The sequence below is a fragment of the Oncorhynchus gorbuscha genome, linkage group LG08 (assembly GCF_021184085.1).
Source record: "Oncorhynchus gorbuscha isolate QuinsamMale2020 ecotype Even-year linkage group LG08, OgorEven_v1.0, whole genome shotgun sequence".
NCBI classification, from domain to species: domain Eukaryota; kingdom Metazoa; phylum Chordata; class Actinopteri; order Salmoniformes; family Salmonidae; genus Oncorhynchus; species Oncorhynchus gorbuscha.
The window spans coordinates 54,823,182-54,844,673 of record NC_060180.1 but is presented as its reverse complement, the minus strand read 5'-3'; the positions used below and the strand labels follow the sequence as shown (position 1 = coordinate 54,844,673).

The following is a 21,492-nucleotide window of genomic DNA, read 5'->3' as shown; positions in this document are numbered from 1 at the left end:
GCACTATGAAATGCACACAAAGCACATTGTAATAAATTAAAACACTCATAATGTTTGAATAAGTGTTACAAAAAACTTGCTGTACAGTAGATGCCTGTATTTCCAGTGCTTGATTGTAGCCTTGATGGACGCTGTGCATCGATCCTAATCACAGCCTGGGCTGCAGCCTAACCGGACTGTACTGTGACACTAACCCCATTTTTTATTTTTTTATTTTTTTTATTTCACCTGTATTTAACCAGGTAGGCTAGTTGATAACAAGTTCTCATTTACAACTGCGACCTGGCCAAGATAAAGCAAAGCAGTGTGAACAGACAACACAGAGTTACACATGGAGTAAAAAATTAACAAGTCAATAACACAGTAGAAAAAAAGAGTCTTTATACATTGTGTGCAAAAGGCTTGAGGAGCTAGGCGAATAATTACAATTTTGCAGATTAACACTGGAGTGATAAATGATCAGATGGTCATGTACAGGTAGAGATACTGGTGTGCAAAAAAGCAGAAAAGTAAATAAATATAAACAGCATGGGGATGAGGCAGGTAAAATTGGGTGGGCTATTTACCGATATGGGTAAATAGTTGACCAGCAGACCAAACGACCTGGGAGGGGTAGGCCCAGTCAACTCTACAGCATTTCAACTCCTCTTACAGTGTCAGTGTATTGTTCACTGAGGGTTGAAGCCCAGGCAATACAATTATAAAGCAGTGGAAATGCAATTTCTTGGTGAGAGGAGATGTTTGGCTTCAAGTGCCAGTCGAGGTTTTACATGTCTTGTTTTGTTACTGTGTAGATATTTTGAACATCGCTGTGTAATGTGAACAAACATATCTACTTGCCTGCACAGTGTTGCCAATAAAACTTCACACTTTTAAAACCTGTTTTTTCATTAACATGAAAGAGTACAGGGATGCATTCATCAACATGGATAATAGATTGATGCTTCAGTAGTTTCATGAAAGCTGTGGTTAGTGTTCTACAGATTGGATCAGTAATTGAAACGTGTTAGGCTCAGCATAATTAGCCTTGCAATCTAGGTTGTATGAATACTTCAAGATAATAGATAATCACATGCATTCTTTATTCTGACATTAAATTAAGACTTTTATGAGGCAAAATGTTGCATGTCTTCCAGTAACTTGAACACACCCCTGAAGTTTCACCTTCATTTTTGGAGAATAGAGACAGTAAACTCCAAACTATTTTGTAAAGCAAATGAAAAATAACTACAAAATAACTACTGTATAACATATCAGGCTTGTTATTGAATGACTCACAGCTTTAATCACATTTTTTTGGCGGATTAGGAAGAGCTGCTCAAATGCATGACCTAATTTAGTTTGGAGGGGCGTACTGTAAAGGCAATACTCTTAAGTGTCGTAAAGATATGTAACATTTAGATTAAGAAGAGATCAGTGCTTGACTTGGGTAAGGAGGTCACAGGAGCTGAGTACTGTGGCACCTCACATGTTTTAATACTGGAGTTCCTGTTCCTCTTCTAGATGATTAGCTCAAAAGTATTGTGGAGCTCTTGCACCTAAATATAAACAGTACTGGCACCTGTTCTAGTCCAAGTCAAGCACTGGAAGAGGTTACTAAAATGGAATGAGGGTTGACTTTTGATGTGTGCTTGTTTTTTCAGAATGCACTAGAATGACTGAATTAGCGTGGAAGCAAAACTGTCGTTTCCCGAGACATCCCAGGAACTGTTTTTCAAACTGAAACCACACCTTTGGTAATCATCCATTTAAGGCCAGGTGTGTCTGGCTCACACTTTTAATCAGTTTGTTGTGAGGCAAGTCAAGTTGATCTATTGTTCTGGTGGTGAGCAGGGCATTTCTTACATTTGTGTGCTCTGTATTGCAGTTATTTTCTTATTCAGGGTCATTATATTTAATTGGTGGTGTCACCATTTGTAAGATGCACTTATTTTTCAATGGAATTATTTAATGACCTGAATTCACTTAATCACCTTGTTGGTACTGATGGGCAAACAAAGCTTCCTGAAGTGTTGAGGCTTTCCATCTAATTGTGTTATACTGTAGGTTCATTACTCAAGGCTTTGATCAACAAAGTGTACACTTGTGTCACATTTATAGTTGTCCCACACACCATAGTGCATTCAAAGCGTAGCCTTTTTGTCTTCTACCGAAACCAATACAGGACCAATCGGGTTGTTTGATGAAACAAAGCTTCAGATGTCATTGATCATGTGCTTCTGATAGTGATACAGGCATCGGCACACTGCTTTGAGGTAAACTGCTTAGCGATTTCAACACACCTCAGCGCTCCTTGACATCACTAATTGTTAGACTGTTCATTGATTTAAAAAAAATGCATTTCCTTTCACTTTCCATCTGTTTCTTTCCTTAGTTTAGGTATGGCAGCAACACCATTTGAAAATGGACCACATGTGGCAGCGGGGCACATTGGGCCACACCAGCCAGTTCCTCAGCCCAACCCTGGCACATGGCACCCAGTGCATGGACCCGAAGGATCAGGGCCCCATCTAACCGATCATCAGCCCCATCCTCATGTGCACCAGTCTCGACCCTACTTCTATGTGCAGCCCCCTCCTCAACTCCCCCTCTACCACTACCAGTGGCCCATGCCCTACAACCCCTGCTCTGGATTTCCAGGAATGGCTAAGTTTAAATATGTTTTTCTTACCCAGTAGTATAAATGCTGTATAATGTCCAGTCTGGCGGTATAAAGTAATATTCATGATCATTAAACCACATTTTTGTTCTGATCTACTACATGTATTGTACAGCTCAACATGTATACCTCCATAATTTGAGGAACCCCATGCTTTTCAACTGTCATTGAAAAAAAAATGTATTCAATACAATTCAAAGATCCAATGACACTCATTCCTTCTAATTTTGTATTTAGGTTACGGTATGCCGGGAATGGTTATGCCACCTTTCCTTCCCCACCCATACATGGAGGTTCCAGGTTATGTTCTTCCTCATTCCCAGCTGCACCCTGCAGAATACAGACAATACCAATTCCGTCCTGCTGCCATGGCCTACCAGAGCAACAGCAGGATGTCCAGCACGTTTTACCACAACGCCACACCCATAGAGATGGTCAACTCTGAAGTACAGACTGAGCCACCACCTGAAGTGGTGAAGGATGGTCCCCCCTTGGCTAGACTACTGGCTAGGTCTGACTTTGGAAGAGGCACCAACTCTACCACCCCCTCATCTCTAAGCTCCAAAGCAGAGAAACAGAGTTGCCCAGAAGAAGAACCTAATTCCCCCATTGCCTCCAAAACTGTATTCCAGGGGATACTGAGGAGCCAGGGTACTGGCAAAGACCCACCTGCAGGAACAAAGACCATGCACTCACGTAGCATCTCTATAGAGTGGATGACACAGAATGGACTGATGGTGCTAGAAGATGTGGCACCATCAGAGTTGTCTGAAAAAGTGTCAGATGATCATCCTAATCAAAGCCAGATGTCCTTTTATAGTCAGGTACCCAAAAAGTTGAATGATTCCGTATGGTCAGTGCAGTCTTTGGCCCCGTATGTCCCCTCCAAAGAGTTGCTTATGGAGAACGGCATTGTGGTGACTGAGAAAGAAGCAGATCCTTCCAACGTCAGTCAAGACCTCGCAGCCAGTCAAGTCATAGCTATAACAGAGAGGAGGAGAAGTCTGAGGTTTTCGCTGACTTTAGAAAATGTGAAAGAGGCAGAGAACATGGCTGATGTGAATACTTCTTCATGCCAAGAGTCCTTCCATTATAGCCAAATACAGCAAAAGGCTAATGCGTCTGTTTGGTCAGTGCAGTCTTTGGCGCCGTATGTCCCCTCCACAGAGTGGCTGATACAGAATGGGCTTTTGGATCATGAAGTGTCGACTGCGAAAGAATCGGATGCGGATGTCAGTCGAGGCCACACAGCTAGTCAACTGTTGGCTATAACCGAGAGAAGTCAAAGGTTGTCCCTGTCATCGGTAGACACACTTCCCCCTTATGTTCCCTTTTCCTGTTTGTTGGCCGACATGGGAAAAATGTACGACAGAAAGCATCAACTAGGCACTGCAGAGCATAAGCAAGTTTTCAGCACACCAATGGATAAATTCATCCCATCAAAGAGGCTGGACTCTGAAGCTCTTCCCAGGAGGAAAAGGCAGCTCAAACTTAGCCACAACCTACACATGGAGCTTGTGGAAAAAGGTTCTTCTACAAGCCAAAGTGCAATGATCCCAAGTGTTGAAGGATCTTTGAATAGCACTCAAGGGTCATTGAAACCCAAGGCTCAACGTAGCCCAAATCAGAAGGCTCTGAAAGTTACAGAGCCCAGGGTCCTGAGCCCTCCCTGCTCTCCAGATGACCCTGAACCATATTCCTCCAAATGCCTAGCAGGAGACAAAGCATCTGGCTGCAGTTGTACAGGTCGCTGCAACCAGAAAATGGAGGCGGAGGTGATGGAACCTGCCAAACAGACTGGGCCTATTGTACCCAGTCGACAGGACTGCGAGCAGATTGCAGTTAGGATGCCAACAGCTCCCTCATCAAACGGACACTTTAAGACGTGTGGTCTGATGTGTTCAAAGCTACAGGAGAGGAACTGCTACTGTGAGGCGCCGAAGCCAAACGCCGTGAGTTTCAGAAAGCGCCACACAGGCAGACTGAATAAGGGAAATGTGGCCAAGATGGCCGCCGATCTCATCAAGCCTCAGGCACAGCAGCGTCTCATTCCACAGAATCAGAGACGACAGATGGGTAAAGAGGGCATCCCATACTTTTTGATAATTCCTAAACTTGGTCTAAGTTAGTCTGCTTTGATATATTCTTACACAAATGCACACTGAAACAATGCTGTAAAATGACACTTTATATAGTATCTTTCTCCTGCAGATTCCAGGGGAGCAAACAAGGCCATGCCTGATCATGTAACTTGTGATAATGGATATGGGCTGAACTACTCAAAGAAACGGGGACGATGGCAGAATAGACCACAGGGTATGTATACTGAACAAAAATACAAATGTAACATATAAAGTGCTGGTTCCATGTTTCAGGTCCTGAAATAGAAGATCCCAGACATTTTCCATACGCACAAAAAGCTTTTCTATCAATTTTTGTGCATAAATTTGTTTACGTCCCTGTTAGTGAGCATTTCTCTTTTGCCAAGATGATCCATCCGCCTGACAGGTGTGGCAAATCAAGAAGCTCATTAAACAGCATGACCATTACACAGGTGCACCTTGCACTGGGGACAAAAGGCCACTTTAAAATGTGCAGTTTTGTCACACAACACAATGGCACAGATGCAAATGGCATGCTGACTGCGGACATGTTCACCAGAGCTGTTGCCAGAGAATTGAATGTTCATTTCTCTACCATAAGCAGTCTCAATGTTGTTTTAGAGAATTTGGCAGTACTTCTGACCGGCCTCACAACCGCAGACCCACTCCACCCCAGGACCCCACATTTGGCTTTTTCACCTGCAGGATTGTCTGAGACCAGCCACCCGGACAGCTGATGAAACTGAGGATTATTTCTGTATATAATTTTTGGGGAATACCCATTCTGATTGGCTGGGCCTGTCTCACCAGTGGGTGGGCCTATGCCCATCCGCAGCTGTGCCCCTGCCCAGTCATGTGAAATCCAAAGATTAGGGTCTAATGAATATATTTCAATTTACGGATCTCCTTATATGAACCGTAACTCACTAAAATCATTGTTGCTTTTTTATATTTTTTGTTCTGTAGAATGTTAGTCATTCTACTGACTATTTTCCAAGGTATTGTTAGTGTTTTCAATGCTGAATACCTGATGGTGTTACTGGTTTCTTCACCAGACAGAGCACAGACTAATCCATCAAACAAGCCTTTTGGACAGCAGAACACCCAGAGGAATGGTGACGAAGAACCGTGGACTGGGTATTATGGCAGATCTGGTAAAACAAGAGGCAAGGATAACAACCTTGATGGATGATTTATGGTTTCAACTGATACGGATGCGTTCTATGAACGGCCAGTCACGCCATTCTGTCTGTTTCATAAAGTAAGGTTAAATTGTCAATCAGCAGTTGAAACAATAGCAAAGTGTTTTCCCTGCCCCCGTTTCTGTAAAACACTGAGTTATGAGGCTGGAGAAATGTAACCACTCAAATTCATAGACCAATCTATGGATGCAAGGACTGACAATCTGATATCATTAGTTTTAAACATGTTTTGAGACTACACATTGTTTCCATTTACTCTTACAAACATTGGAGTAAAACAAGCTTGTAGATTTGGTTCTGATGGGGTACGACAGTCCACATGAGGCATGTATAAATTATATTTTTCCAGAATCAATACATTTTTGTACTTAAAATACCTATGCAGCAACTGTAGATTACCCCTTTTTAAAGTGGAAATTGTTAATTGCCAAATTCATTTTTAGACACATGCATTTAATTTGTATATCTATTGATTGTACCTCGTTCAGAACCAGAAATATATGGTTGATTTACTCCAATGTTTGTAAATGTAAATGGAAACAAACACTGTATAGTCTCAACATGATTATAACTAATATTGATATCATGGATTGTCAGTGCTTGCATCAATAGCTCTGTATGAATTTCTTCAGCCTCCGCTTTCTACCTACAGAGGCCGGGTTAGCTTCAATTAACATTCCAAGATGAAGCCCTATGCTGAAGTTATTTTTAATTGTCATTTATTAACGCTGTGTTTTCTCTACAGGAGCAAATGGAAGAAACCCAAGGTACTGACTGACCAGAGACTGTCAACAAATGACAATGAAGACATTTTTAATAACCCTATTTATAGGCCTATCTAAAATAAAGTTTTTTTCCCCTCCAAATTAACTCCTTGAGTTTTGAAGTGGTGGAGGAATTTGAAATTAAAAGTAGAAAATGTTCATGAAATGGGGCTTATTGATCAGTAAGGGAATTTGGACTCGTCATGACTGCTGAACTCTATAAAGACTTCACAAAAGCAAGATTTATTCACTGTCGATTGCAAAAGGCACAGCATATTCATTGTCAAGGAGTCCCAAGTGAAAGATGAACGTTTAGTCCCATAAAGGTTATCTAAAAAGTAGCCTACCCAACACTCTTACTGATAGGGCTGTGAAGTTGCCTACCCACCATGTGGTTGGTAAGCGTGGCTAACTTCAGACGGGACAATGTTTCGACTGCACACACGAGATCGAGGGTCTGTGTTTAACTTGAGCAAAACAAGCAGGCTACTACAAGAATCAGCACTGGTGGAAAATGAGACTGCATTCGACCCCCGTACTTTTCAATCTGTTTACCAGAAATCTTAATAAGTTCACTTCATACAAACAAATGTTTTGAAACAGAAAAGGAAGCTGACGTTTCTTATTGGACAAGTTGATCTCGTATCTCCCACAATTTCATCCTGTATGCCTCTGTGTAGTGAATACAACCCTGTCTCCCTCCATGCTTGCTACGACAGTCAGTGGTCTGTCTCCTGGCTACAGCCTACAGAGTAATCAACCACGCCTCTCAACAACTTATTCTTTGGTTGCACCAGCACCTCGTTGAACCTGTTATTTGACTCTCCACTTAGTTTCTTTCTTTGATAATGTGCCTCTGTTTGCCTGCCGCAACTAAACCTAACCCCAATCATACTGCTAAATTTATGCCTAAACCTAACTTTTTTTTCCAGCTGAAAGACTAAGGTATGCCCGGAGCTTACCCATAATGTTGCACAATGATTTAAGTCAAGTCAACAGATAGAATTACGCACATTTCGATCTGACTACACGTGTCTTGCGAGGGCTGGCTTTAGCTAATTTGGAACCACTTACAAAACATGTACATGTGGGCTCATTACCTCTGGTTTACAACCTGGTGATACGGCTTCTGTCTGTAATGCACTTAGTTCGATCTGGAGCCATTGGATAGGCTGACGGTGAGTAAGAAAATGTCCATTATGAGCTACTGAAAGTCACTTGGCTATAGTAAGCAGCCTGGCAAGGCACAAGTTAGCTGAATTATCAGGAGCTAGCATCATGGCTACCTAGCTAACATGAGCTGTAAGCTAGCTAGTGACAAAAGTATATGAAGACGTGGATAGGTGAAATGTCAACACAGCTGGGATTCGTAGTTGTTTCTGGAGACATGTTATGCACAGCAGTGCTATGCACAGCAGTGCTACAGTAACATTAGCAGCACGAGTAGGCCTATGGGTCACTAACACGTTTGGCTAGCTATCTATTGTAGTTAACTGCGGTGGAGTAAATCCATAAGAAGTAGCTAAGTTCATGTATAGCTCAGTGAGTAAATCACTGCTCTAAAGGTACTAACGCTACTGCATCCCCTTTGTTAACAAACACAAAGCTGTCTCAAACTACAACGTGTCTCTACAGTAATAAACCTAGCTGTCAAAGGGAATTTGTGCTTGCTGGCCATTGATATAAAAACGTGCTGAGGAAAGTTGTAAGGGCAAAACAATTGTTTTAATTAGCTAGCTTGCTTTCAAAGATGAGCGATTGGGTGTTTTGACTAGCTTGTGAAATGAGTTCATCCCTCAATTTTGCACTGTTGAGCAGAGTAAAGTGTTGTAATGTTGTAGTTGCCTATATGCCATTTTCTTTTAGGCTACTCTTCCCAGCCCCCCTCTGCTCTGCATGGCCACAGAAGTGAAATCATGGCCAGACTGACATCTTCAAGTTCATAACATTTTGAGATGTTTTATATATGGGCTACGTCTCAATCCGCATCTGACTATATTGCCTTCTCGAAAGTGGCAGAGCTACAGCGCTGTTTGTCAGTCCAGGAGACATCCTGAAAGTCGATCTTCTCACAAAAATGGTTTGGCCTTCAAAAGGAGAGTCTCTCACAAACATGCTGTTCTCAGTTTTGCCCTACGACCCCCACAGCCACAGGGGACTCGTCTGAAGTCGGTAATACTGATGTGGCGACTTTTGTCTGTAGCGTCTGAACCAATTTCGCTACGGACTAATATGACCCTAATGTAGAAAGGGGAGACTCTCACAAACATGATGTTATCAGTTTTTCTCTATGACACTCACACGTGTCACAGGACATGTCTAAAGGCAACCTATACAAATGAATGGAGGTAGTTTTGCGGCAACATAAATAAGGGGTTAAATATGTCCCACCATTTTTTTCCCCTCCCGATCTCTCTTATCTCCTAGATAGGACAGTCACTTCAAAACCTTATTCCTTGTGATTTTTTTTGACTGTCTTTTGCCATTTATGAATGTTATTCTGTGCATTTTATATGGGCTATTGTAGTGAAGGCCAAATTCAATATTTCCTAAAATAACTAGGGTTCCTAAAATTCTCAATCAAATATCTGAATGATCCATGGCATGGCCTTAAAACAGTTACATATTTCATCTTAGAATGATCAACAACTAACTTGACATAGCTTGAAGAATTTTAAAAAGAATGATGTGCAAATATGGTACAATCCAGGTGTGCAAAAGTGCTTAGATTTACTCAGAAACACTCAGCTGCCAAAGGTGATTCTAACATGCATTGACTCAGGGGTGTAAATACTTATGTATTCAAGATGTTTTTATTTTTCATATACTTTTGTGTATATCTAGTGCATGTGGATTCGGCTATATCAGTCACACCCGTTGTTGACCGGTGTATAAAATCGAGCACACAGCCATGCAATCTAAACAGACAATGTCAGTAGAATGGCCTTACTAAGGAGCTCAATGGCCGAGCAGCCGTAAACAAGCCTAAGATCACCATGCGCAATGCCAAGCATCAGCTGGAGTGGTGTAAAGCTCACGCCATTGGACTCTGGAGCAGTGGAAATGCATTTACTATCTGGCAGTCTGATAGACGAATCTGAGTTTGGCGGATGCCAGGGAAACGGTACCTGCCTGAATGCATAGTGTCGAGTTTGGTGGAGGAGGAATAATGGTCTGGGGCTGTTGTTCATAGTTCTGTCTGGCTAGGCCCCTTAGTGCCAGACAAGGGCAATCTTAATGCTTCCTATTTCAGCATGGCAATGCCCCTTTGCACAAAGTGAGGACCATACAGAAATGGTTTGTCAAGATCGGTGTAGAATAACTTGACTGGCTCAACCCAATCGAACACCTTTGGGATGAACTGGAATTCATTAATCGCCTGACTTCACTAATGCTCTTGTATCCTGTCCCACGAGGATTCAGCGTGGTTGACCAGGTGTCCTTGAACATCTGTGATGCATACAAATCCATCCCTAGCCCCCACTTCAGCCAATCAGATCACGTCTCTCTGTTCCTACTCTACGCCTGCAAGCAGCAACTCGAGGGAGCCACCAACACAGAGAATAGTGACGAGTACGACAGAGGAGGCAGACTCAATGCTGCATGATTGTTTTGAAAATACTGATTGGAATATGCTCAAAGATCCATCCACCCAGGACAAATCCATCAACATTGAGGAATAAAACGGCGTCAGTCACAGGCTTCATTAGGAAATGTGTTGTTGTCGCCACAACAATCTGGACATACCCCAACCACAATATCCGTACAATGCTGAGAGTGGCGCTTGCAAGGCAAATCAAATTTGATTGGTCACATACACATGGTTAGCAGATGTTAATGCGAGTGTAGCGAAATGCTTTGGCTTCTAATTCCAACAGTGCAGTAATATCTAACAAGTAATCCAACAATTCCCCAACAACTACTTAATACACACATCTAAAGGGGTGAATGAGAATATGTATATGGCTGGCCGAGCGGCATAGGCAAGGTGCAGTAGATGGTATAAAATACACTATATACATGTGATATGAGTAATGTAAGATATGTAAACATTAAAGTGGCATTGTTTAAAGTGACTAGTGATCAATTTATTAGTGTCCAGTGATTGGGTCTCAAAACAGTATATATATGTGTGATATGAGTAATGTAAGAAATGTAACATTATTAAAGTCACATTATTTAAAGTGACTAGTGATCCATTTATTAAAGTGTTCAGTGATTCACAGAGTTAGTGATGGCAATATAACAGTCTGATGGCCTTGAGATAGAAGCTGTTTTTCAATCTGTACTGACCTCACCTTCTGGATGATAGCGGTGTAAATAGGCAGTGGCTCGGGCGGTTGTTGTCCTTGATGATCTTTTTGGCCTTCCTGTGACATCGGGTGTTGTAGGTGTCATGGAGGGCAGGTAGTTTGCCCCCGGTGATGCGTTGTGCAGACCGCGCCAACCTCTGGAGAGCCTTGCAGTTGAGGGAGGTGCAGTTGCCGTACTAGGCGGGGATACAGCCCAACAGGATGCTCTCGATTGTGCATCTGTAAAAGTTTGTCAGGGTTTTGGTTGACAGGCCAAATTTCCTCAGCCTCCTGAGGTTGAAGAGGCGCTGTTGCGACTTCTTCACCATACTGTCTGTGTGGGTGGACCATTTCAGTATGTCTGTGATGTGTACGTCGAGGAAGTTAAAACCTTCCACCTCCACTACTGTCCCTTCGATGTGGATAGAGGGGTGCTCCATCTGCTGTTTCCTACAGTCCACAATCATCTCCTTTGTTATGTTGATGTTGAGTGAGAGTTTGTTTCCTGACACCACACAACGAGTGCCCTCACCTCCTCCCTGTAGGTGATCAAGCTCACTACTGTTGTGTCATCTGCAAACTTGATGATTGAGTTGGAGGCGTGCATGGCCACGCAGTTGTGGGTGAACAGGGAGTACAGGAGAGGGCTGAGCACACACCCTTGTGGGGCCCCAGTGATGAGGGTCAGTGAAGTGGAGATGTTGTTTCCTACCTTCACCACCTGGGGGCAGCCCGGCCCGTAAGAATGTCCAGGACCCAGTTGCACAGGCAGGGCCTCCAGCTTGATGATGAGCTTGGAGGGTACTATGGTGTTGAATGCTGAGCTGTAGTCAATGAACAGCATTCTTACATGGGTATTATTTTTATCCAGATGGGATAGGGCAGTGTGATGGCTATTGCGTCATCTGTGGACCTGTTGGGGCGGTATGCAGTGAAGTGGGTCTAGTGTGGCCAGTAAGGTGGCGGTGATATGATCCTTGACTAGCCTCTCAAAGCACTTCATGATGACAGATGTGACTGCTACGGGGTGGTAGTCATTTCGTTCAGTTATCTTTGCCTTCTTGGGTACACGAACAATGGTAGCCATCTTGAAGCATGTGGGGACAACAGACTGGGATAGGGAGCTATTAAATATGTCTGTAAACACACCAGCCAGCTGGTCTGCGCATGCGCTGAGGATGCGGCTAGGGATGACGTCTGGGCCAGCAGTCTTGCGAGGGTTGACAAGTTTAAATGTTTTACTCACGTCAGCCACTGAGAAGGAGAGGGGGGGCCGCAGTCTTTGTTAGCGATCCGCGACCTTGGCAGTGTATTATCCTCAAAGCGGGCAAAGAAGGTGTTTAGTTTATCTGGAAGCGTGACATCGGTATCAGTGATGTGGCTGTTTTTGTTTTTGTAGTCCATGATTTCCTGTAGACCCTGCCACATATGTCTCATGTCTGAGCCGTTGAATTGCGACTCCACCTTGTCTCTGTCCCGGCATTTTGCTTGTTTGATTTTCTTGCGGAGAGAATAACTACACTGTTTATATTCAGCCATATCTCCAGAACTCTTTCCAGGGTGGATTGCGCTTTCAGTTTTACACAAATGGCACCATCCATCCACGGTTTCTGGTTAGGGTAGGTTTTAATGGTCACAGTGGGTACGACGTCTCCAATGCACTTATTTATAAACGCACTCACCGATTCAGCGTATAGGTCAATATAGTCCTCTGAGGCTGATCAGAACATATTTGCGGCTTCCGATTGGTCAGACCGGTGTTGAATGGTTCTCGTCCCCGGTACATCCTGTTTGAGTTTCTGCCTATAAGCCGGGATGAGCAAGATGGCGTCGTGCTCAGATTTGATGAAGGGAGGGTGGGGGTGTGCTTTGTATGCATCGCGGAAGTTAGAGTAGCTAGCAGTGGTCGAGAGTATTAGTCCTACATGTCGTGCAAACAATATACTGATAAAATTTAGGTAGCATTGTTCTCAAATTTGCATACGAGCAGGTACGAGCTCCCAAAATCCATTAGGCATGCAAAAAGACAATGGACTCAAACTTGAATTGATGTTCAACAACTCCGACTCATCATGTGGCAAGGACAACAGACTATCAAAGACTACAAAAGCAAATCCAGCTGTGCAGTGCCCACTGAAGTCTCCCTCCCAGACGTGCCAAACACATTCTATGCTCACTTCGAGGCAGACATTACAGAGCCAGCCAGGAAGACTCGCTGCTCCGGACAACCAGGTGCTTTCACACACTGACTCTGACGTGAGGAAAACTCAAATGAGTGAATACTCACAATGTCGGCAGCCAGATGGCACAATGCTGCCGGCCGCATCATCAGAGTGTGATCTGACCAGCTGGCAGGCGTCTTCTCAGACATCTTCAACCTGTCCCAGGCTGAAGTCCCCACCTGCTATAAGGAAACCAACACCATCACAGTGCCCAAGGAAAAACAAGGTCAATCAATGAATCACATATATTTAAAGCTCTATTTACATCAGCAGATGTCACAAAGTGCTTATACAGAAACCCAGCCTAAATCCCACAAGAGCAAACAATGCAGATGTAGAAGAACGGTGGCTAGGACGAACTCCATAGAAAGGCAAGAACCTAGGAAGCAACCTAGAGAGGAACCAGGCTCTGAGGGGTCCCCTTCTGGCTGTTCCCGGTGGAGACTATAAGAGTACATTAAGGCCAGATTCATTGTTCAATATGTTCATAAATGACCAGCAGGGTCACATAATCAGTGGTTATAGTGGGTACAACTTATCAGCACCTCAGGATTAAATGTCAGTTGGCTTTTCATAGCCGAACATTCAGAGGTCGAGACAGCCGATGTAGTAGAAAGAAAGAGCGAGGGAGAGAGAGGGTCAAAACAGCAGGTCCAGGTTAAGGTACCACATCCGATGAAGAGGTCAGGGTTCCATAGCCGCAGACAGAACAGCAGAAACAAGAGCAGCAGCACAACCAGTTGGATTGGGGACATGGACAGCCAGGAGTCATCATCAAGCCAGGTAGGTCCTAGGGCTCAGGTCCTCCAGGAGGGGTGAAAACGAGAGACAGGAGAATTAGAGGGAGAATACTTAAGATCACACAGGGCACCAGATAAGACAAGATAATTACACCCAAGAGGACAAACTGAGAGAAGACAGAGTATAGCCCACGATAATCTCCCCACCGCACGAGCCCGAGGGGGGGCACGATAGTGACTCAACCCACTCAAGTTGAGTATAACGAAAAAATCCTGGCAAGACGTGACACACTCCTCCTAGGGACAGCATGGGAAAGCACTAGCAAGCCAGTTACTCAGCCCCTGTAATAGGAACAAAATCCCAGTGGAGAGAGGGGACCCATCTAGGCAGAGACAAGGGTGGTTCGTCACTCCAGTCTGCGTCTCTCGCATGATTTGGCAGACTATTCCATAAAAATGTAGGTATAGCCCTGCCTTCATCTGTTTGCTTACAACAAGGAGACCTGCGTCTTGTGACTGTAGTGTACTTGTAGGTATGTTTGGCAGGACCAAATCGGAGGGATGTGTAGGAGCAAGTACATGTAATTATTTGTGGGTTAGCAGTAAAACCTTGAAATCAGCCCTAGCCTTAACAGGAAGCCAGTGGCTATCACCGGACCTAGAACTAGCATCTCCGTTTTGTCCAAGTTTAAAAGTAAAATAAATGCCGCCATCCATTTCCTTATGAAGCGAGGCGACCCTCCCTGTCCCCAGTCCAGCTCACTGGTCTTCATAGAGCTACAAGGCTAGTGGGTATAGTAAGATGGAGCTGACAGAGGGTCGCTTCGCTTCTAGTCCTTAGGAAACTATGCAGTATTTCATTTTTTTGTATTATTTCTTATATTGTTAGCCCAGAAAATCTGAATTGTTATTACATACAGCCGGGAAGAACTATTGCATATCAGAGTGACATCAACTTACTAGCACTACGACCAGGTATATGACTTTCTCAAAGCGGATCCTTTGTTCGAACTATCCAAGGCATTCAAACTGATTCCAGAGGCTGACCCAAAATAACGTCGCCGCAGAAGAGTTAGACGAAGCGGCCTTCTGGTCAGACTTCGGAGGCGCGCACACCACCCACCGCTTCCGCGTATATTACTTGCTAATGTCCAGTCTCTAGATAACAAGGTAAACAATATTATGGCAAGGGTTGCTTTCCAGAGATACTTCAGGGATTGTAACATACTCTTTTTCACGGAAACATGGCTGTCTGGAGACATACTGTCAGAGTCGGTACAGCCACCAGTGTTCTATGTTGTATGTTTCATGATTAACGACTCATGGTGTAATTGTAACAACATACAGGAACTCAAGTAATTTTGTTCACCTGACCTAGAATTCCTCACAATCAAATCGTTGGTTATTGTCACAGCTGTGTATATCCCCCTTCAAACCAATACCACAACTGCCCTCAAGGAACTTCACTGGATTCTATGCAAACTGCTGTGGGGGTGCTTTGCTGCAGGAGGGACTGGTGCACTTCACAAAATAGATGGCATCATGAGAATAGAAAATTATGTAGATATATTGAAGCAACATCTCAAGACATCAGTCAGGAAGTTAAAGCTTGGTTTCAAATGGTCTCCCAAATAGATAATGACCCCAAGCATACTTTCAAAGTTGTGGCAAAAAGGCTTAAGGACAACAAAGTGAAGGTATTGGAGTGGCCACCACAAATCCCTGACCTCAATCGTATAGAACAGAACTGAAAAAGTGTGTGCGAGCAAGAAAGCCTACAAACCTGACACCGTTACATCAGCACTGTCAGGAGGAATGGGCCAAAATTCACTCAACTTATTGTGGGAAGCTTGTGGAAGTCTACCCAAAACGTTTGACCCAAGTTAAACAATTTAAAGGCAATGCTACCAAATACTAATTGAGTGTGTGCAAACTTCTGACCCACTGGGAATGTGATGAAAGAAATAAAAGCTGAAATAAATAAATGATTCTCTCTACTATTATTCTGACATTTCACATTCTTAACTGACCTAAGACAGGGATGTTTTACTGGGATTAAATGTCAAGAATTGTGAAAAACGCAGTTTAAATGTATTTGGCTAAGGTGTATGTAAACTTCCGACTTCAACTGTATGTAAGAATGCTGTTCATTGACTACAGCTCAGCTTTCAAAACCACAGTACCCTCCAAGCTCATCATTAAGGGGTCTCAAACCTGCTGCGATTGGGTCCCGGACTTCCTGACGGGTCGCCCTTAGGTGGTGAAGGTAGGAAACAACATCTCCACTTTGCTGATCCTCAACACTGGGGCCTCACAAGGGTGCGTGCTCAGCCCCCTCCTGTACTCCCTGTTCACCCATGACTGCGTGGCCATGCACGCCTCCAACTCGATCATCAAGTTTGCAGACGACAAAGGAGTAGTGGGCTTGATCACCAACAACAACGAGGAGGTGAGGGCACTCGTTGTGTGGTGTCAGGAAAACAACCTCTCACGTCAACAAAACAAAGGAGATGATTGTGGACTTCAGGAAACAGCAGAGGGAGCACCACCCTATCCATATATAAGGGACAACAGTGGAGAAGGTGGAAATGTTTAAGTTCCTCAGAGGACACATCACAGACATACTGAAATGGTCCACCAACACAGACAGCGCCTCTTCAACCTCAGGAGGCTGAAGACATTTTACTTGTCACCCCAAACCCTGACAAACTTTTACAGATGCACAATTGAGAGTATCCTGTCAGGCAGTATCACCGCCTTGTACTGCAACTGCACCACCCACAACCACAGGGCTCTCCAGAGGGTGGTGCGGTCTGCACAATGCATGGGGCAAACTGCCTACCCTCCAGGACAACTACAGCACACGATGTCACAGGAAGGCCAAAAAGATCATCAAGGACAACAACCACCCGAGCCACTGCCTGTTCACCCCATTACCATCCAGGATGCAAGGTCAGCACAGGTGCATCAAGCAGGGACCGAGAGATTGAAAAACAGCTTCTATCTCAAGGCCATCAGACTGTTAAATAGCCATCACTAACACAGAGCGGCTGCTGCCTACATAGACTTGAAATCATTGGTCACTTTAACAAATGGATCACCATTCGCTTTATTAATGCCACTTTAATAATGATGTTTACATATCTTGCATTACTCATCCCATATGTACTGTATATACTGTATTTTATACCTATTGTATTTTATCTATTGCAGCTTGCCTATGCTGCTCGGTCATTGTTCATTCATATATTTATACGTACACATTCTTAATCCATCCCTTTACTTAGATTTGTGTGCACTAGGTGGTTGTTGTGGAATTGTTGGAGTTGTAGGAAAGGGAGCTAGGAAAATAATTGGGATGAGGAAGCTAGCAAGGAAGAAAAAAAGGGAACGTGTAAAGAAATCTAGGAAAGAATGGAGTAAAGAACATAACTTGAAGCTAGAATAGGAGTAAATGAGCTAGGAAAAGAAAGATAGGAAAGGAGGAAAGGAAAGGAAGCTATGAAAGCAGGCAAAAAAAGGTAGTGAGGATAGGAATATATGAAAGAAAAGGAGGATTCACATGTATATGGCAGTGATTAACCACCAGTAGAGAGGAAATTAAGTTAGGAAAGGAATGAGAGCAGAGGAATGTAGGAAAAGAAAAAGAGATAGGAAAAGAGTAATGGAAAGGGAGCAAAGAAAGGAATCTAGTTTAAAAATGTAGGATTTCACATGTACAGGTACAGTGCCTTGCTAAAGTATTCGGCCCCCTTGAACTTTGCGACCTTTTGCCACATTTCAGTCTTCAAACATAAAGATATAAAACTGTATTTTTTTGTGAAGAATTAACAACAAGTGGGACACAATCATGAAGTGGAACAACATTTATTGGATATTTCAAACTTTTTTAACAAATCAGAAACTGAAAAATTGGGCGTGCAAATTATTCAGCCCCCTTAAGTTAATACTTTGTAGCGCCACCTTTTGCTGTGATTACAGCTGTAAGTCGCTTGGGGTATGTCTCTATCAGTTTTGCACATCGAGAGACTGACATTTTTTCCCATTCCTCCTTGCAAAACAGCTCGAGCTCAGTGAGGTTGGATGGAGAGCATTTGTGAACAGCAGTTTTCAGTTCTTTCCACAGATTCTCGATTGGATTCAGGTCTGGACTTTGACTTGGCCATTCTAACACCTGGATATGTTTATTTTTTAACCATTGAATTGTAGATTTTGCTTTATGTTTTGGATCATTGTCTTGTTGGAAGACAAATCTCAGTCCCAGTCTCAGGTCTTTTGCAGACTCCATCAGGTTTTCTTCCAGAATGGTCCTGTATTTGGCTCCATCCATCTTTCCATCAATTTTAACCATCTTCCCTGTCCCTGCTGAAGAAAAGCAGGCCCAAACCATGATGCTGCCACCACCATGTTTGACAGTGGGGATGGTGTGTTCAGGGTGATGAGCTGTGTTGCTTTTACGCCAAACATAACGTTTTGCATTGTTGCCAAAAAGTTCAATTTTGGTTTCATCTGACCAGAGCACCTTCTTCCACATGTTTGGTGTGTCTCCCAGGTGGCTTGTGGCAAACTTTAAACAACACTCTTTATGGACATCTTGAAAGAAATGGCTTTCGTCTTGCCACTCTTCCATAAAGGCCAGATTTGTGCTATATACGACTGATTGTTGTCCTATGGACAGAGTCTCCCACCTCAGCTGTAGATCTCTGCAGTTCATCCAGAGTGATCATGGGCCTCGTGGCTGCATCTCTGATCAGTCTTCTCCTTGTATGAGCTGAAGGTTTAGAGGGACGGCCAGGTCTTAGTAGATTTGCAGTGGTCTGATACTCCTTCCATTTCAATATTATCGCTTGCACAGTGCTCCTTGGGATGTTTAAAGCTTGGGAAATATGTTTGTATCCAAATCCGGCTTTACACTTCTTAACAACAGTATCTCGGACCTGCCTGGTGTGTTCCTTGTTCTTCATGATGCTCTCTGCGCTTTTAACGGACCTCTGAGACTATCACAGTGCAGGTGCATTTATACGGAGACGTGATTACACACAGGTGGATTGTATTTATCATCATTAGTCATTTAGGTCAACATTGGATCATTCAGAGATCCTCACTGAACTTCTGGAGAGAGTTTGCTGCACTGAAAGTAAAGGGGCGGAATAATTTTGGACGCCCAATTTTTCAGTTTTCGATTTGTTAAAAAAGTTTGAAATATCCAATAAATGTCGTTCCACTTCATGATTGTGTCCCACTTGTTGTTGATTCTTCACAAAAAAATACAGTTGTATGTCTTTATGTTTGAAGCCTGAAATGTGGCAAAAGGTCGCAAAGTTCAAGGGGGCCGAATACTTTCGCAAGGCACTGTAACTGCCAAAATAAAGGAAACACCAACATAACATTACTTAATATGGTGCTGGGCCACCACGAGCCACCAGAACAGCTTCCACCAGAACCATGGCATAGATTCTACAACTGTCTGGAACACTATTGGAGGGATGCGACATCATACTTCCACAAGAAATTCCATTATTTGGTGTTTTGCTGATGGTGGTGGAGCGCAGCTCCAGAATCTCCCATACGTGTTCAATTGGGTTGAGATCTGGTGACTGAGACACACACACACACACACACACACACACACACACACACACACACACACACACACACACACACACACACACACACACACACACACACACACACAGGTACCTGTATGTGGTCGAGATTAAATATGGCCAGTAGAAAGGAAAGCAAGAAGGACAATAAATTACGAAAAGTAAGAAAATAATCTAGGAAATTAAAGGAGTTCACATGTATGTGATAAGGATTAAAAACGGCCAGTAGATGGCGATAGAATTGGTTTTAATGACAGGCTAGGTTTAGTCACAGGCTGCTGTGGGGCTGCAGCTGGATGCATCTCGATATTTATCTGACAAGTCAAAAATGGTACCTTGTTTCTGGTGCATATGTGTCATGACACGCGTTTGCTACAACACTTTGCTGCAACAACTGTCAACTTTGTTTCAACGTTTGACCACCACATTGTAAAGAGTTACACAGTGGAAACTGCAAATATCGTCTCATCTTCTTGATCTGAATTCCCCTTCTTTAGTCAGCTGTTGTTGTTGATGTAACAGAGTAAACTAAATCCGGGACACTCCAATTAGTCTGCTATGTTAAGTTTTGTATGGTATGTATTCATTTGTGGATGTGCATCATCTATTCCGTATGATATGTTCCAAATTCCAATTCGTACAATATGTTCTGAATTCCAATTTTTACAATATGTTCTGAATTCCATTTTTTACAATATGTTACGAATTTGCAAAACGTATAATATGTTACGAATTCCAATCTGTTGTTGCTAATGTTGGCTAGATGTCTAACGTTAGCTAGGCAAGGGGTTACGGTTAGGGTTAAGGGAAGGGTTACTTAACATACTAAGTAGTTGTTACTAATTAGCTAAAATGCTAAAGTTGTCCGTGATGACATTCAAACACGCAAGCTTTGGGTTTCTAGACATTCAAGTTATACACCCACCTTTCCACCTCGACCAACCACCCTATTTAGTTTTGCCTTATATATCCCTCTTTCTTATATAACCATACCAAACATAACATATCATACTAATTTTGATAGTCACAGATTTCCTTTACTATGTTACGTCTAGTCTATGAGACCAGGCTGGTTGTACAACACAACATTCTAAAACTAGCTAATTGTAACGGCGTTCGTCTGTTGAATGAAGAGAGTCAGACGGAAATGCAGCGTGTAGGTTACTCATGACTTTAATGAAAGTATCGCGGTACATGAAATAACTGAACTAAATACAAAAACAACAGAACGGAACGTGAAACTAATTACAGCCTATCTGGTGAAACGACACAGAGACAGGTACAATCACCCACAAAATACAAAGCGAACGCAGGCTACCTAAATACGGTTCCCAATCAGAGACAACGATAAGCACCTGACTCTAATTGAGAATCGCCTCAGGCAGCCAAGCCTAACTAGACACACCCCTAATCATACACAATCCCAATTAATACAAACCCCAATACGAAACACAACATATAAACCCATGTCACACCCTGGCCTACCCAAACATATACCAAAAACACAAAATACAATGACCAAGGCGTGACACTAGTTTGATCTCGTCTCATCTCATGTCGGCTGTTGTATCTGAACTGGGCTTCATTACTTGATGTCAAAGCTCTAGAAAATATTTTTGAACTTGAAATGTAATTTTTCATTCATGAAAGGAAAAAATCAACATCAACACCTGGCAAGTCTGTGTTTCCAGAACCACCATTGTCAAGTATTGGAGCAGATTCAGCAACTGGTTTCCCAATAGCAATGGAATTTAGGCATATGAGTGTTTTAATGATTCATCTAAAAAATAAAATACGATGTCACATGAAGATGTGACACTTAACTATGTTGTTATAGGAGCTGTATGATTGATTCCAGAATATATAGGCTAAAGAGCTCTCTGTAGCTCTTAAATGTATTGAAAG

General features: G+C 43.0%; 1 protein-coding gene across 5 annotated transcripts; it reads left to right on the top strand.

The window, feature by feature from the left end:
• The first annotated feature begins 1,766 nt into the window (after positions 1–1,766).
• LOC124040940 lies at positions 1,767–6,833 on the top strand. Of its 5 annotated transcripts, none has more exons than XM_046358060.1 (7): positions 1,767–1,825; positions 2,165–2,255; positions 2,375–2,640; positions 2,897–4,735; positions 4,871–4,975; positions 5,821–5,927; positions 6,709–6,833. In XM_046358060.1, the coding sequence occupies exons 3-7, from the start codon at positions 2,382–2,384 to the stop codon at positions 6,739–6,741; spliced, it is 2,343 nt and encodes a 780-aa protein (XP_046214016.1). In that variant the 5' UTR covers positions 1,767–1,825; positions 2,165–2,255; positions 2,375–2,381; the 3' UTR covers positions 6,742–6,833. The 5 variants fall into 5 exon arrangements, with proteins under 5 accessions (XP_046214016.1, XP_046214014.1, XP_046214019.1 ...); XM_046358058.1 differs by having other exon boundaries at positions 5,817–5,927; XM_046358063.1 differs by having other exon boundaries at positions 5,821–5,915; positions 6,709–6,823.
• Positions 6,834–21,492: the final 14,659 nt, after the last annotated feature.